Genomic DNA, 15678 nt, shown 5'->3' with positions numbered 1-15678 from the left:
TATTAAAAAGTGGAGACATTACTTTGCCAATGAAGGTGCATCTAGTGAAAGCTATGTTTTTTCCAGTAGTCCTGTATGGATGTGAGAGTTGGACTATAAAGTAAGCTGAGTGCTAAAGAATTGATGCTTCTGAACTGTGGTGTTGGAGAAGACTCTTGAGAGTCCCTTGGACTGCAAGGAGATCCAACGACTCCATCCTAAAGGAGATCAGTCCTGAATACTCATTGGAAGGACTGATGCTGAAGCTCAAACTCCAATACTTTGGCCACCTGATGCGAAGAACTGACTCATTTGAAAAGACCCTGATGCTGGGAAAGATTGAAGGCAGGAGGAGCAGGGGATGACAGAGGATGAGATGGTTGGATGGCATCACCAACTCAATGGACATGAATTTGAGTAAACTCTGGGAGTTGGCAATGGACAGGGAGGCCTGGTGTGTTGCAGTCCATGGGGTTGCAAAGAGACGACTGAGTGACTGAACTGAACTGAACTGAACTGAAGAATGAAGAAGTGTACTTTCTTGTTCTCATTTCAAAGTCCAGATATATTTTCACAAGCAGGAACATATAGCAAGACCGAAATGATAAAAATCACTGTGGCTCCAATTTTGCCAAATACACATTACTCACCCTATTTATATGTAAATTGCATAACTACCATGATACATATAATCTAAGCATCACATCAATGCACAATATTCCCAACTATTCAAGCTACAGCAGTACTCAGTATTCAGAGCTCTGTGACCCACGGCAAATGGAAAGGAGCCAGAAATCACAATCTTTTCTGCAATAGGAGTCTGCATTTTAATGATGGAAGATTAATGAGGGCTTGCTTTAATAAGATTAGTTATTCAGCAGGAAACTCAGTTTGGGATCTCATTACGAAAATGCCCACCCTTGTCCTTGATGAATTGTAGCGTGTAGTTTTGTTGGAGGTACAGAAATCCACCTAAACAATTATCTTACAGACAGAACACTGAAGGCTATGATCTGGTGGGGGAGGAGAAAGAAAGACTTCATATACAAACTAGTAACATGCAGCTAAAAGTATGTGATTATTAACAGAATAATGAAAATGTTAGAAAAATTCTCCATTTCATCCCACCTCTCCCACAACTATTCACTCACTGTTAATAATCTCTATATTAAAAATATAAAATCTGTTTTCAAACTTAAATTTAAAAATAGTCTCAAATTTTCATATTATCTACACACCTGAGAAATAGGCCAACAAAACATAATAAAACAAATCAAGATTTCAAAAACCAAAAACCAACCTTCCTATTAACATTTTACCTTTGTTAAATCTTTCATTTTGCCCTTTCTCTGTGACAGAAGAATAGTCACAGAAAATGGAATTTTTCCAGGTTAAGGTATTTTTCCTTTCTCTTCACTTCTCTGTTGTTAACTTTAGGATTCTCGATAGAGACAGACTCTTGCCTAGAGGATGTTTGAAGATATGTGTAGTCATTTTTCAGAAATAACATATATGCATTTTATTGTCACAATGATTAGGGGATATTAGCAGGCAATCAGTGGATAAGGGCTAGGGATGATCAGTATTTGTCATATACTGGACATGCTCATCCCACAAGGAATTGTCCTCATTCAACGTGACTTATGAATCTCTCACGAGACTAATCATATATATAACTAATACTTTACCTTACTAGAATTAAAGCTTTTACAAGATGTTATACAAAAATAGTCCAGTAATTATAGGAGGGGGTCATAATAGAGAGGGAAGCATAAATAAAGATTTTGTGTCCAAATTATTATATCTACTAACTACTGTGAGCAAGAATCCCTTAGAAGAAATGAAGTAGCCCTCATAGTTAAAAAAAAGAGTCTGAAATGCAGTACTTGGGTGCAATCTCAAAAATGACAGAATGATCTCTGTTTGTTTCAAGGGCAAACCATTCAGTATCAGAGTAATCCAAGTCTATGCTCCAACCACTAATGCTGAGAAGTTGAATTTGAATGGTTCTATGAAGACCTACAAGACTTCCTAGAACTAACACCAAAAAAAGATGTCTTTTCATCATAGGGATGAGAATGGAAAAGTAGGAAGTCAAGAGATACCTGGAGTAACAGGCAAGCTTGGCCTTGGAGTACAAAATGAAGCAGGGCAAAGGCTAATAGAGTTTTGCCAAGAGAACGCACTGTTCATAGCAAACACCCTCTTCCAACAACACAAGAGATGACTCTACACATGGACATCACCAGATGGTCAATACCAAAATCAGACTGATTATATTCTTTGCAGCCGAAGATGGAGAAACTGTATACAGTAAGCAAAAACAAGACTGGGAGCTGATTGTGGCTCTTATCATGAACTCCTTATTGACAAGCTCAGACTTAAATTGAAGAAAGTAGGGAAAACCACTAGGTCATTCAGGTATGACCTAAATCAAATTCCTTACAATTACACAGTTCTGAAGTGAAGTGAAAGTCACTCAGTCGTGTCTGACTCTTTGCGACCCCATGGACTGTACAGTCCATGTAATTCGAAGTGACAAATAGATTCAAGGGATTAGATCTGATAGACAGAGTGCCTGAAGAACTATGGATAGAGGTTCGTGACACTGTACAAGAGGCAGTGATCAAAACCATCCCCAAGAAAAAAAAATGCAATAGGCAAAATGATTGTCTGACAAGGCCTTACAAATAGCAGAGAAAAGAAGAGAAGCTAAAGGCAAAGGAGAAAAGGAAAGATATATGAATGAGAGCTCCAAAGAACAGCAAGGAGAGATAAGAAGGTCTTCCTCAGTGATCAATGCAAAGAAACAGCACAAAACAATAGAATGGGAAAGACTAGAGATCTTGTCAAGAAAATTAGAGATATCAAGGGAATATTTCAGGCAAAGATGGGCACAATAAAGGACAGAAATGGTATGGACCTAACAGAAGCAGAAAATATTAAGAAGAGGTGGCAGGAATACACAGAACTATACAAAGAACATCTTAATGACCAGATAACCATGATGGTATAATCACTCACCTAGAGCCAGACATCCTGGAATGTGAAGTCAAGTGGGCATTAGAGAGCATCACTATGAACAAAGCTAGTGGAGGTGATGGAATTCCAGTTGAGCTATTTCAAATCCTAAAAGATGATGCTTTGAAAGTGCTACACTCAATATGCCAGCAAATTTGGAAAACTAATCAGTGACCACAGGACTAGAAAAGGTCAGTTTTCATTCCAGTCCCAAAGAAAGGTAATGCCAAAGAATGTTCAAACTACTGCACAATTGCACCCATCTCACATGCCAGCGAAGTATTGCTCAAAATTCTCCACGCCAGGCTTCAACAATACATGAACCACGAACTTCCAGATGTTCAAGCTGGATTTAGAAAAGGAAGAGGAACCAGAGATCAAATGGCCAACATCTGCAGGATCACAGAAAGAGCAAGAGAGTTCCAGAAAAACATCTGCTTTATTGACTATGCTAAAGTCTTTGACTGTAGATAACAATAAACCGTGGAAAATTCTTCAAGAGATAGGAACACCAGACCACCTGACCTGCCTCATGAGAAGTCTGTATGCAGGTTAAGAAGCAAGAGTTAGAACTGGACATGGAAGAACGGACTGGTTCCAATTGGGAAAGAAGTATGTCATTACTGTATATTGTTACCCTGCTTGTTTAACTTATATGCAGAGTACATCATGAGAAATGCTGGGCTGGATGAAGCACAAGCTGGAATCAAGATTGCTGGGAGAAATATCAATAACCTCAGATATGCAGATGACACTACCCATATGGCAGAAAGCAAAGAGGAGCTAAAGAGCCTGTTGATGAAAGTCAAAAAGGAGATTGAAAAAACTGGTCTAAAACTCAACATTCAGAAAACAAAGATCATGGCATCTGGTCGCATCACTTCTTGGCAAATAGATGGGGAAACAAAGGAAACAGGGACAGACTTCATTTTCTTAGGCTCCAAAATCACTGCGGATGGTGACTGCAGCCATGAAATTAAAAGATGCTCGCTCCTTGGAAGAAAAGCTATAAGAAATCTAGACAGCATTATTAGAAAGCAGAGACATTACTTTGCCAACAAAGGTCCGTCTAGTCAAAGCTATGGTTTTTACAGTAGTTATGTATGGATGTGAGAGTTGGACAATGAAGAAAGCTGAGCACCAAAGAATTAATGCTTTCGAACTGTGTTGTTGGAGAAGACTCTTGAGAGTCCCTTGGACTGCAAGGAGATCAAATCAGTAAATCCTGAAGGAAATCAGTTCTAAATATTCATTGGAAGGACTGATGCTGAAGCTCCAAAACATTCGCCACCTGATGCGAAGAACTGACTCATTGGAAAAGACCCTGATGCTGGGAAAGACTGAACGCAGGAGGTGAAGGGGATGACTGAGGATGAGATGGTTGGATGGCATCACCGACGCAACTGACATGAGTCTGAGCAAGCTCCGGGAGTTGGTCAGGGAAGCCTAGCATGCTACAGTCCATGGGGGTCGCAAAGAGCTGGACACAACTGAGCGACTAAACTGAACTGAACTGATAAAAATTACTGAATTACTAAATAATGAAGACTCCCCTCTGTAGTGCAATCCACAGCATCTGGAGGAAGCATCTGGATCTTCTGGGTTATCCCTATGGGACTTGGCAATAAGGGAAATCAAGTGCATGCTTGTGTGCTAACTCATTTCAATCCTGTCCAACTCTTCAAGGCAATGGAATTTTAGCCCACCAGGCTCCTCTGTCCATGGGAATCTCCAGGCAAGAATACTGGAGTGGGTTGCCATGCCCTCCTCCAGGGGATCTTCCAGACCCAGGGATGGAACCCACAGAAGTCTCCAGAGGCTCCTGCATTGTAGGCAGATTTTTTACCACTGAGCTACCAGGGGAGCCCCAGGGAAATCAAGAGAAATATGCCATTGCTCACATTGCTTGTTGTGCTGTGAGTGAGAATGCCCTTTATCACTGACAAAGGAGTCTTGGATTTTCTACCAGTATCCATGAAACAGTAAGAGGCTCATTTATTAGATTTAAGTAGGGTAAAATCAAATCCAAGATCTGAAAGGATCCCTGACCTGATTTCTATATATATAAAGAGCACATTTAATTTCCCCTCAAATGATGCAAAATCATTAGAAAACTTTTAAGTTGAAATCCTAATGACTCTTACCTTTCATGTATATCTAGACTTTTATTTCCACCATGCTATTAGCCTTTCCCAAATCAATATTATGCATATATATTTAACAGTCGTTGTTTAATTAGATTTCAAACTTGTGAAGATCAGATGCATGCTAAAAGAGGGTTAGAGCAGTAATTGGTGCACAGTAAGCAGTTAAATTATGTTTAAATTATTATTATTTTTAATAATACTATTTTTTGCTTGCCTCTTCTCATATACCACATTCTTTCAGAGTTTAATTATTCTGATTAACTAAGGTAAACTATTTTTCCATACGTGATTTTTAAATTCTACCTATGTTCAAGAATATATCTAAGGGTTTTATCAGACTCTCTTTATAATTTCATACATATTTTTGTATATTGCTCAGTTGTGTCCGACACTTTGTGGCCGCATGGGCTGTAGCTTGCCAGGCTCCTCTGTCCATGGGATTTCCCAGGCCACTCCCTCCTCCAGGGGATCTTCCCAAATCAGGGATCAAACCGATGTCTCTTACATCTCCTGCACTGGCAGGTGGATTCTTTACCACTAGTGCCACCTGTATAACTAAATTAATAGAGTTTTCTGTTTTTATCACAAGTGGTCAGTGGTGCTTTCAAGGGAATTTTTTTGAAAAGAAATCCCTTTTTTTACGTCTACAGCTTAGTATTTTTCCCTCAGAAATCTAACACCGCTACTAATTAGGCAATCAGTTCCTCTGTAATTTCTTCAATTCCAGCCATAAGATTTAATCTAGCATTGCTATGGTTTTTCCAGTGGTCATGAATTGATGCGAGAGTTGGACTGTGAAGAAAGCCGAGTGCAGAAGAATTGATGCTTCTGAACTGTGGTGTTGGAGAAGACTCTTGAGAGTCCCTTGGACTGCAAGGAGATCCAACCAGTCCATTCTAAAGGAGATCAGTCCTGGGTGTTCATTGGAGGGACTGATGCTAAAGCTGAAGCTCCAATACTTTGGCCACCTCATGTGAAGAGTTAACTCACTGGAAAAGACCCTGATGCTGGGAGGGATTGGGGGCAGGAGGAAAAGGGGCGACAGAGGATGAGATGGCTGGATGGCATGACCGACTCGATGGATGTGAGTTTTAGTGAACTCTGGGAGTTGGTGATGGACAGGGAGGCCTGGCGTGCTGTGATTCATGGGGTCGGCAAAGAGTCGGACACGACTGAGTGACTGAACTGAACTGAACTGTCTTGTAATATATATCACGTTTAAAATGTGAAGAAGCAAGAAAGGTAGAGTTATATAAAAATAAATACTTAATATGATAATATATCTATATTGGTTAATTTTTAAATAATTTTTCATCTCCATACATAATTGTAGGGTTTGATCTCATTTTGTTTGTTTTATAATATGTGTATATACTTTGGAGCTCTCATTGAATAAGCCATGTACTCCATTAAAAGGTATTTTTCCACAGGCCTACAAGCAAATTCCACTGGATAGTAAGGATGGTTACTTTAGGCCTGATGATCACACCACAGAGTTACAGCACAACACACAGAGCAATGAACTAGAATTAGTACACATTTGTTTTGTCTTTGTTCTCCCCCTGAAAGATGAACAGACAGAGCGTTGTCAATGATATGTTAAAATTTTACGTCCTGAGATTTAGTTTTATTACCTTCTCAAACACTAAATTTCTTATCTATTAAATGATGAAATTACTTGCTTCATACACCTTACATATTTGACCTGAGTATCAAATGAAATGTTTATGAAAGTAGTTTTAAACTTCAAATCACCCTGCAAGTATTTATACTGTTTAAGTGTTAACACTTTAACTGCATTTTTAGTGTTAATATAAACATTTTTCACTTTTAATCTTACCATAAACATACTGTTTTGTGGATATAAGCCTTAAAAGGAAAGGTATTTTTCGACTCTGTGAACAGAACTCAGTTCCCCATTTCAGTATGATCAGGAAACAAAGAACGTTAAGATGGAATAATGAGATGTCTAACTCAAAAAGGATTTTTTTTTTTAGTTTTACAAAAACCTATGACATTGTCCTCTGTCTTTTAAAAGAGGTTTGACTCCATGCCACAAGCTACATGTGAGTAATAGGCTAAGCTACACTCTGACTAACAAGAGTCAGCTCTGACTTTTGGTTTGATAAGGAACCTGAGAAGCTAATAAAGTAAGCCCAAATCTGGCAAAGCTTCCAAGTAATATCTCAAGTAAAACACAGAAGCAGCTATTAATACTTAACAATTCACTAAGTTCCAATTTCCTACTTCTTCAAAAACAAGCCTGAATATCATAAAATCCAAGTGAAAACTGCTGACAGCACAATTTAATACAACACTCCACTAACAGGTTTTTCAAATTAATTTGATAGTATCAAGAAAAACAAGATACTTCCCTTTACTAAGTGAAGACATCGAACGTAACCATATAAACTTTATCATACAAGTCTATAGTTAGCAGCAGAAACTTGTTTAGATAGATGGACTTCTTATGACAACAAAACCTTAAAAACAGTTTTATTCTGTTGTGTTGCCAATTGCTGCCCCCTTTTTTTTTTTTTTTTACATCATTTCTATTAATGCACCAGGTACTTACATCTGGAATAAATCCAATCTCATTGAGATGATTGCTTAGCTCTGGATCATGAAATGCAATCATCTGAGAGAACACAGTCAGATACTCTGAAATGACAATAAAGTTTAAAACAATCATTGTTTTCACATAGTACATCAAATAAAGACATGAAATCCACATAAATTAGTTTTATTTACACTTTGAATTAGATTTAGTTTCTCCACGAAGAAAACACACTTCATTAAATAATTTTCTGTTTTGTTACTACTTCTATCACTTATGGCTAATTATTAAACAAGAAAAGCTTTTTGTTAAAAGCTATATCACAACTTATTTTCTACCTTTAGAGCTGTCAGTTCATTTCCTGAATCACAAATTATTCAAATGATGAATGACTTTTTCCCTATTACATTCAACAAATTATTTTCTCTAGTGATATTAAACCTGTTTCACATTTATCACTTTTTCAGAAACTGTAAACAGATACTTAAATAAGGAATAACACTGTCACATATAGAATAATTACACCTCAAATTTATTTACATATACAGATATTAAAATTTGTTTCAGTAAAGTGAAGATGCAGGACATATCCCAAAGGGGAACTTCTGGATTTAACTTTTAACTTCATTTTTTCTCTTTCCAGTTAGGGATGGTATGTGTATCGTCCCAATTTACCTAGAAGCCAAAGGTATGCTATATCAACAATCATACGCATTCAACTTAATGTTGATGAAAGCATATTATTATTAACTTTTATTAATAAAATGGAGAAAGAATGACAACCCACTCTAGTATTTTTTCCTGGAGAATCCCATGGACAGGGGAACCTGGCAGGCCATGGACCATATGGTCTCAGAGAGTCAGACATGGCAGAAGCGACTAAGCATGCACGCACACTTCATTTTAAACCAGAAAGTCACACCTCAGGCAATTCTCCACAGCTATGCTCCAGTTTATTAAATGTCTTTCTTATTTGAGCCTGATAGAAGATAATTACTATGGTGAATTACATGGCTAATTAAGAATCTACTGAAGAAACCTAACCCATCATGAAAACATTTTCCTGTGTTCAACCAAACACTGATGGCTGGATTTATATATGTATTATAACTGCACATATGTTGCTGTTGTTCAGTCACCAAGTTGTGTCCAACTCTTCGTGATCCCGTGAACTACAGCATGCTAGGCTTCCCTGTCCCTCACCATCTCCCGGAGTTTGCTCAAGTTCATGTCCAAAAAAGAAAAACAAAAAAAAAACACACACACATACACACAAACGTGTATATATAATACACACAAAAATAGGTAGATATAATTATTTTGCATATTATATACCATATATTATTTCATATATGTAAAATACACTACAAGGCTGGCATAAGTTTTAGTTGCTCAGGATAGGCTTTAGAATGAGATACAGTATGCTTGTTATATTCAGAAAAATTTCTTTAAAGGAAAAGATATGGCAGAACTGATGATACCAGCACTGTCATATCAGCACTATGTCAAATTTCAAGTTATTTAAAAAATGCATTTAATGGTTCCTTAGGACAAATGAAACAAATTGAAATGCATATGTCTTTTGATTTGTAAACTAACAGAATTTAAGAGAAGCTACTGAAAAACAAACTAGTAATAAAATTAAAACAATAGATTCCATGGATTTACTACTGAATCTTTTAAATGTTCATAAAACACTCTAATTTTGGTTTATAATAATGAAAATTCCCATCATGAGATAAAATATCTCCCCAAATAGTATTTTCTGATAGGTGACCTATGTAGGTGTACGTGTGTGTGTTCAGTCACTCAGTTGCATCTGAATCTTTGTGACCCCATGAAGTGCAGCCTGTAAGGCTCCTTTGTCCATGGAATTTTCCAGGCAAGAATACTGTAGTAGACTGCCATTTCCTACTCCATGGGATCTTCCTGACCTAAGGAATGTCTCCTGATATTCCTGCAATGGCAGACAGATCATTTAACACTGCACCATCTGGGGTAAATGTCATAAAAAAAAAAATCAAGATATTTATGAAATTTCCACTTAAATTTCGAGTGAGGTTTAATGGTGTTCTTTTCCACACAATCATGTCTCATATAAATTTTCTGTTTTAATTCTGTATTTTAAAAAATTTTTGCAATGAGATATAAAATGAATACTTTCTCCCTTCTAATAAGATCATATTAAAATTCTTATTCCTCTCCTACAGCATAGCTTTTTTATTACATACTTTGAAAATTTTATTATTATTAGTCACTTTACATTTTTATTAATTCCTAGTAGGCTTGATCCATGGCAAAGCTTTTTGCAATCAATGTTAATTGTGACAGAGACAAACAGCTGGACTTTTATTTTCTTAAACTGGCATACCTGAATTTGAACCAAACTCAGATTAGATATTAAACAATTATTAGAAAACACTATAATTTTTTGTGGACTTGGAGAAAATATTAAACTTAATTATTTCTTCATGAGTTTTAGTGATAAACTGTCACCATATTTTGTTGGGTCAAAACCATAAATTTAACTGAGTTTTGATCACTTTTGATATAATAACTTTCCCTATAAAAAGGCAAAGAAACATTTCCTTACCTTGTATTACATGTGAGTTGTCTTTCAAGAAGAAATTGTACAGGTATTTGGGGATAAAAGCAGACATACAGGCATAAGCCAGAGCTAAAAAAGAGTATGGCAAATATAACAAATTAGTTAATGAGGTAAAAGATCAGCAGTCGTTCACTCACTCAGCACACATTCCTTGAATCTATTTTTAAACAAGAATTACTTAATAACTGATGGAAGCACAAAATTATATGGGGAAAAACCCTACAGAAAATATTGTGCACAACGAGAGATAACCACTCCAGTAACTTTTCAATTTCAAACTACTATAGCAGCAGCAAAAAGAAAAAACAACCACCACCAAAAAACCAAAAACAAACAAACAAACAAAATATATAGATATATACTGCAGAAATCGTTATCCTATAAAATAAAAATCTTTATTATCAGAATTTTATGCATTTTAAAATCCCTAAACATAATAATCATTATTGTGCCACATAAACTAAAATATCCATAATTTTTACTGATGCAAAGAGTCTGAGAACATTGGATTTAAAAACACTAGTAATAATTGTTCTTTCAAATATAGATCAAATATAGATGCCATTCTTAAATCAATATGTATCATAATAAACTATGCTTAACTAAACACAGCAAGGCCTCTTGTCTAGATTAAAAAGTAATACTAGAGAACAGGCATTTTTAAAAAGCATTCAAATAGTGAAGTTTTAGTTCTCTGGGATTATGCTACCAGTACTCAATTCCAGGAATCTATGCAAACAGATTTGAAGAGATGGAGATATGAAACAGAATTTGAAGAGATGGAGATTCTGAGATTAATGTTTCTAAGGATTCATGCTACAGGATATTCATAATAAATATTTAAATATTTATCTAAAGACCTACTATAAAAAAGGAATTATATCAGGGGACAGAAAAAAAAACAAAAACCCCTGTCATTAAAAAAAAAATCCACTAACCAAAAGAAGGGTTACTGTATTAGTATATTGTTGTTGTCCAGTTGCCAAGTTGCGTCCTACTCCTTGTGACACCATGGAATGAAGCATGCCAGGCTTCCCTGTCCTTCACTATATATTTATATTAGTATATAAATAACTGATATGAAACATACAGAAGACAAATTTCTGGAAATACAAATCGCAAGAGGGTAAGAAAAGTCTTCATTAAGGAAGTAGTGGTTTAAAAAAAAGGAAGTCGTAGTTGAAATAAAAGACTCTGGAGGATGCAAGACCAATACTGTTTTCCTTACAAATCATTTACAAAGTATATATAAATGAAAAGTAATCTCTAAAAAAGTCTTCTTTGGAGGAAAGAATTTCCTCCAAAGTTTCATAAAAATGGTCACCAAAGTAGATGAATGCATTTAAAATAATCCATCAGGTTCTCTCTAAATCTCTGCTGCTGCTGCTGCTGCTGCTGCTGCTGCTAAGTAGCTTCAGTCGTGTCCGACTCTGTGCGACCCCATAGACGGCAGCCCAACAGGCTCCCCCGTCCTTGGGATTCTCCAGGCAAGAACACTGGAGCGGGTTGCCATTTCCTTCTCCAATGCATGAAAGTGAAAAGTGAAAGTGAAGTCGCTCAGTCTTGTCGGACTCTTTGTGACCCCATGGACCGTCCATGGGATTTTTCCAGGCAAGAGTACTGGAGTGGGGTGCCACTGCCTTCTCTGCTCTAAATCTCTAGCTACAGCTAAAAACCTCCAGAAATAAATTAATCCTTCACATCCTCTAAAATGAGTCACAACAGATTATTTCACAGAAATTTACAGGCTCTACTAGGAAGAGAGCAAGCTTTCATGTTTGAATAAAATATTTTAGAACAATAAACACAATAATTATTTAAATGATAAATAGGCTTACCTTCATTATTGAAATTTAAATATAGAAATGGAGCACAAAGTGAGTCAAGACCTGATGGAGAGAGATTGGGGAAAAAATTAAAATAAACATAATCCAGCAGAATTGTACATACATACCTTATTCAGATCTCTGCATTACTTTCATATAGATTCAGTATTATACATATGATCCATTCAGAAATATGTTATGGATTATTGTGAGGAGTAACTGATGATAACTAGCATATAGTAAATATCCAATATAAATCAACCATTATTATTATTAAGGTTATATACATTGAAGAGAGAAACATAGTAACAGAAAAATGTACAAATGATAGAAGGGCTGAATACAGTCCCTGCCTGTGTGATCTTGGTAATCACTTAACTCCAAAGAAGTTTCCTTGTCAAGGAGATGAAAATTTTTCTTACATGTTTCTCTTCTTACATGTTTATTGGATGAAAAAAAAATTCATTAAAAAACTGTGGAGTAAAATATATACATGATATTTCTTTTATTGATAATAATGCTATTCACACATTGTCATGCTAAAAGAATGTATATAAATTTATCTATAACTGTTAGGGAGACATGGAATGCTAAAATGAATAGAGCTAGAAAAAAACAATAGCTTTATTTTCAAGTTTGTCCAGAAATAGACATAGAATTGAAATATAAAGATTACTATTCATAACAACAAATTAAAAAATAACACTAGGTGGAATGGATTTCTCACTCATGAATTTATCAATGACAGCTAAAAGAGTAATGAGAAAAGGTAAAAATCAAGGAGATGGAGCATTATAGATATTTTTTAAAAAGAGAAAAAATGAGAACTTCAGGGTGATATATATTCCCCAATTCCTAATAACCTAATAATGTCCTAATCTGTTAAGCAAAAGCTGTAAATCATTAAATGTCAAGAATATAAACCATCCCCAAATTATTTACAGTACAAAATTATTTTATTATTTTCATCAAGGATTAAAAATGTATTCACAAAGATTACACTAGTATGAAATATTCTTTATACTTTGCTAATCAACATGATGACAAGTTGTCTCATTAAATGTCATGCAGTTAAATGATATTCACTAGACATTTAGACAAAGTTTTAAAAAAAGTTCTCATATAAACATCTCAAAAAATGGAGCAGAGCTTAGTACTGACTTTTCTTAAAGCCAAAGGTAGTTTGATGGTTTGTTTTGATTTTAAAAGTTATCAGTCATGCAACATGTTCCTAACACTTCAAACAGTCTTAGTAATTGGGGGAAAAAGTTACCTTGCCAATACACAAGATCAGGATGGGACACGACCCAGGCTTTTAAGACACGCCGAAATTTTGCATGACCTTCTGGTGAGGATAACAGCTCATCATACTGATGACAACGAGGAATATCCACTTCAATCTGTAAAACAGCAAAACAATATGGTAGAACTATAATAGACAGATCACCAATAAATCCCAAGAGAAGGAAGAGGAAAAATTGTATTATGAATTCAAGAATAGGCCGCCTACATAATACTGGTGTTTTGAAGTGTTTGAACTTTATACTAATCCTCCAGGGACATTAAAAAGTTTTAAGTATACTTAAATAAGAAAAGCAGGTCATTTCTTTTGAAAAAGGATGCACTAATTTAGTTTTCAAAAAATCTTACTTTACAATCTGGTCTAAATAAAGCACAAATTCTTCAGAAAAAAAAGGTACATACTAGGAAAAGTTACTTGGCTTAAACGCTTTAAAGAAAAAGTTCTGACTCACTAATGAGTTTTTAGACTATATCTGAGAGAGGTAAGACTTCAGTTCAGTTCAGTCGATCAGTCGTGTCCAACTCTTTGTGACCCCATGAATTGCAGCACGCCAGGCCTCCCTGTCCATCACCATCTCCCAGAGTTCACTTAAACTCACGTCCATCGAGTCGGTCATGCCATCCAGCCATCTCATCCTCTGTTGCCCACTTCTCCTCCTGTCCCCAATCTCTCCCAGTATCAGGGTCTTTTCCAATGAGTCAACCCTTCGCATGAGGTGGCCAAAGTATTGGAGCTTCAGCTTTAGCATCAGTCCCTCCAATGAACACCCAGGACTGATCTCCTTTAGAATGGACTGGTTGGATCTCCTTACAGTCTAAGGGACTCTCAAGAGTTTTCTTCAACACCACAGTTCAAAAGCATCAATTCTTTGGTGCTTAGCCTTCTTCATAGTCTAACTCTCACATCCATACATGACCACAGGAAAAACCATAGCCTTGACTAGACGGACCTTTGCTGGCAAAGTAATGTCTCTGCTTTTGAATATGCTATCTAGGTTGGTCATAACTTTCCTTCCAAGGAGTAATTGTCCCTTAATTTCATGGCTGCAATCACCATCTGCAGTGATTTTAGAGCCCCCCAAAATAAAGTCTGACACTGTTTCCATTGTTTCCCCATCTATTTGCCATGAAGTGATGGGACCAGATGCCATGATCTTCGTTTTCTGAATGTTGAGCTTTAAGCCAACTTTTTCACTCTCCACTTTCACTTTCATTAAGAGGCTTTTTAGTTCCTCTTCACTTTGTGCCGTAAGGGTGGTGTCATCTGCATATCTGAGGTTTTTCATATTTCTCCCGGCAATCTTGACTCCAGCTTGTGCTTCTTCCAGCCCAGTGTTTCTCATGATGTGCTCTGCATATAAGTTAAGTTAAATAAGCAGGGTGACAATATACAGCCTTGACGTATTCCTTTTCCTATTTGGAGCCAGTCTGTTGTTCCATGTCCAGTTCTAACTGTTGCTTCCTGACCTGCATATAGGTTTCTCAAGAGGCAGGTCAGGTGATCTGGTCTTCCCATCTCTTTCAGAATTTTCCACAGTTTATTATGATCCACACAGTCAAAGGCTTTGGCATAGTCAATAAAGCAAAAATGGATGTGTTTTCTGGAACTCTCTTGCTTTTTTGATGATCCAGCAGATGTTGGCAATTTGATCTCTGGTTTCTCTGCCTTTTCTAAAACCAGCTTGAACATCTCCTTATTGCTAAATTCAGACTTAAAGAAAGTAGGCAAAACCACTAGACCATTCAGGTATGACCTAAATCAAGTCCCTTATGATTATACAGTGGAAGTGAGAAATAGATTTAAGCGACTAGATCTGATAGACAGAGTGCCTGATGAACTATGGACAGAGGTTAAGACTCATGCTTCTCTAATATCATATGCATATAATGGCTGCTGAGTATTCGGGATGAAAGGAAGAAAATTCCTCATGCCTCTCTAAAATTGAAAGATTTGGCAAACTTATCTAGGTTGTTTAAGATAATCTATATCATACCTGTCTATCTGTAGGAATTGGAGTGTCTTTATCAACTGCATCATACTTGGCATGAATAGCCCCCTGCAAAAAAAAAAAAAAGAGAGAGAGAAGATAAATTACTTCTTTATACCCTTAATAAATTATAAATTTAGGCAAAATCTACTTAAAAACATCTGTCTTTGAAAGCACACTCAATTATAGACAGGCACACTCAAGCTCAAAGTATAACCTTAGAAAACTTTTCTACATTTTGACAGTTTGT

The 15678-nt window shown here is 36.2% G+C and overlaps 1 protein-coding gene across 4 annotated transcripts in view; it reads right to left on the bottom strand.

Annotated features, from left to right (window-relative positions):
- TBCK (TBC1 domain containing kinase) overlaps positions 1–15678 on the bottom strand; it is a 218594-nt gene that overhangs the window by 123761 nt on the left and 79155 nt on the right. For all 4 annotated transcript variants that reach the window (XM_052641924.1, XM_052641928.1, XM_052641925.1 and 1 more), the window contains 5 exons: positions 15435–15497; positions 13412–13538; positions 12151–12201; positions 10298–10381; positions 7723–7808 (listed from right to left, as the gene is read on the bottom strand). In XM_052641924.1, the coding sequence (XP_052497884.1) occupies positions 7723–7808; positions 10298–10381; positions 12151–12201; positions 13412–13538; positions 15435–15497 (411 nt within the window). The remainder of the gene's footprint in view (positions 1–7722; positions 7809–10297; positions 10382–12150; positions 12202–13411; positions 13539–15434; positions 15498–15678) is intronic.

The sequence above is a fragment of the Budorcas taxicolor genome, chromosome 6, assembly GCF_023091745.1.
Source record: "Budorcas taxicolor isolate Tak-1 chromosome 6, Takin1.1, whole genome shotgun sequence".
In the NCBI taxonomy this organism is placed as follows: Eukaryota; Metazoa; Chordata; class Mammalia; order Artiodactyla; family Bovidae; genus Budorcas; species Budorcas taxicolor.
This window is presented reverse-complemented; position numbering and strand designations above follow the sequence as displayed.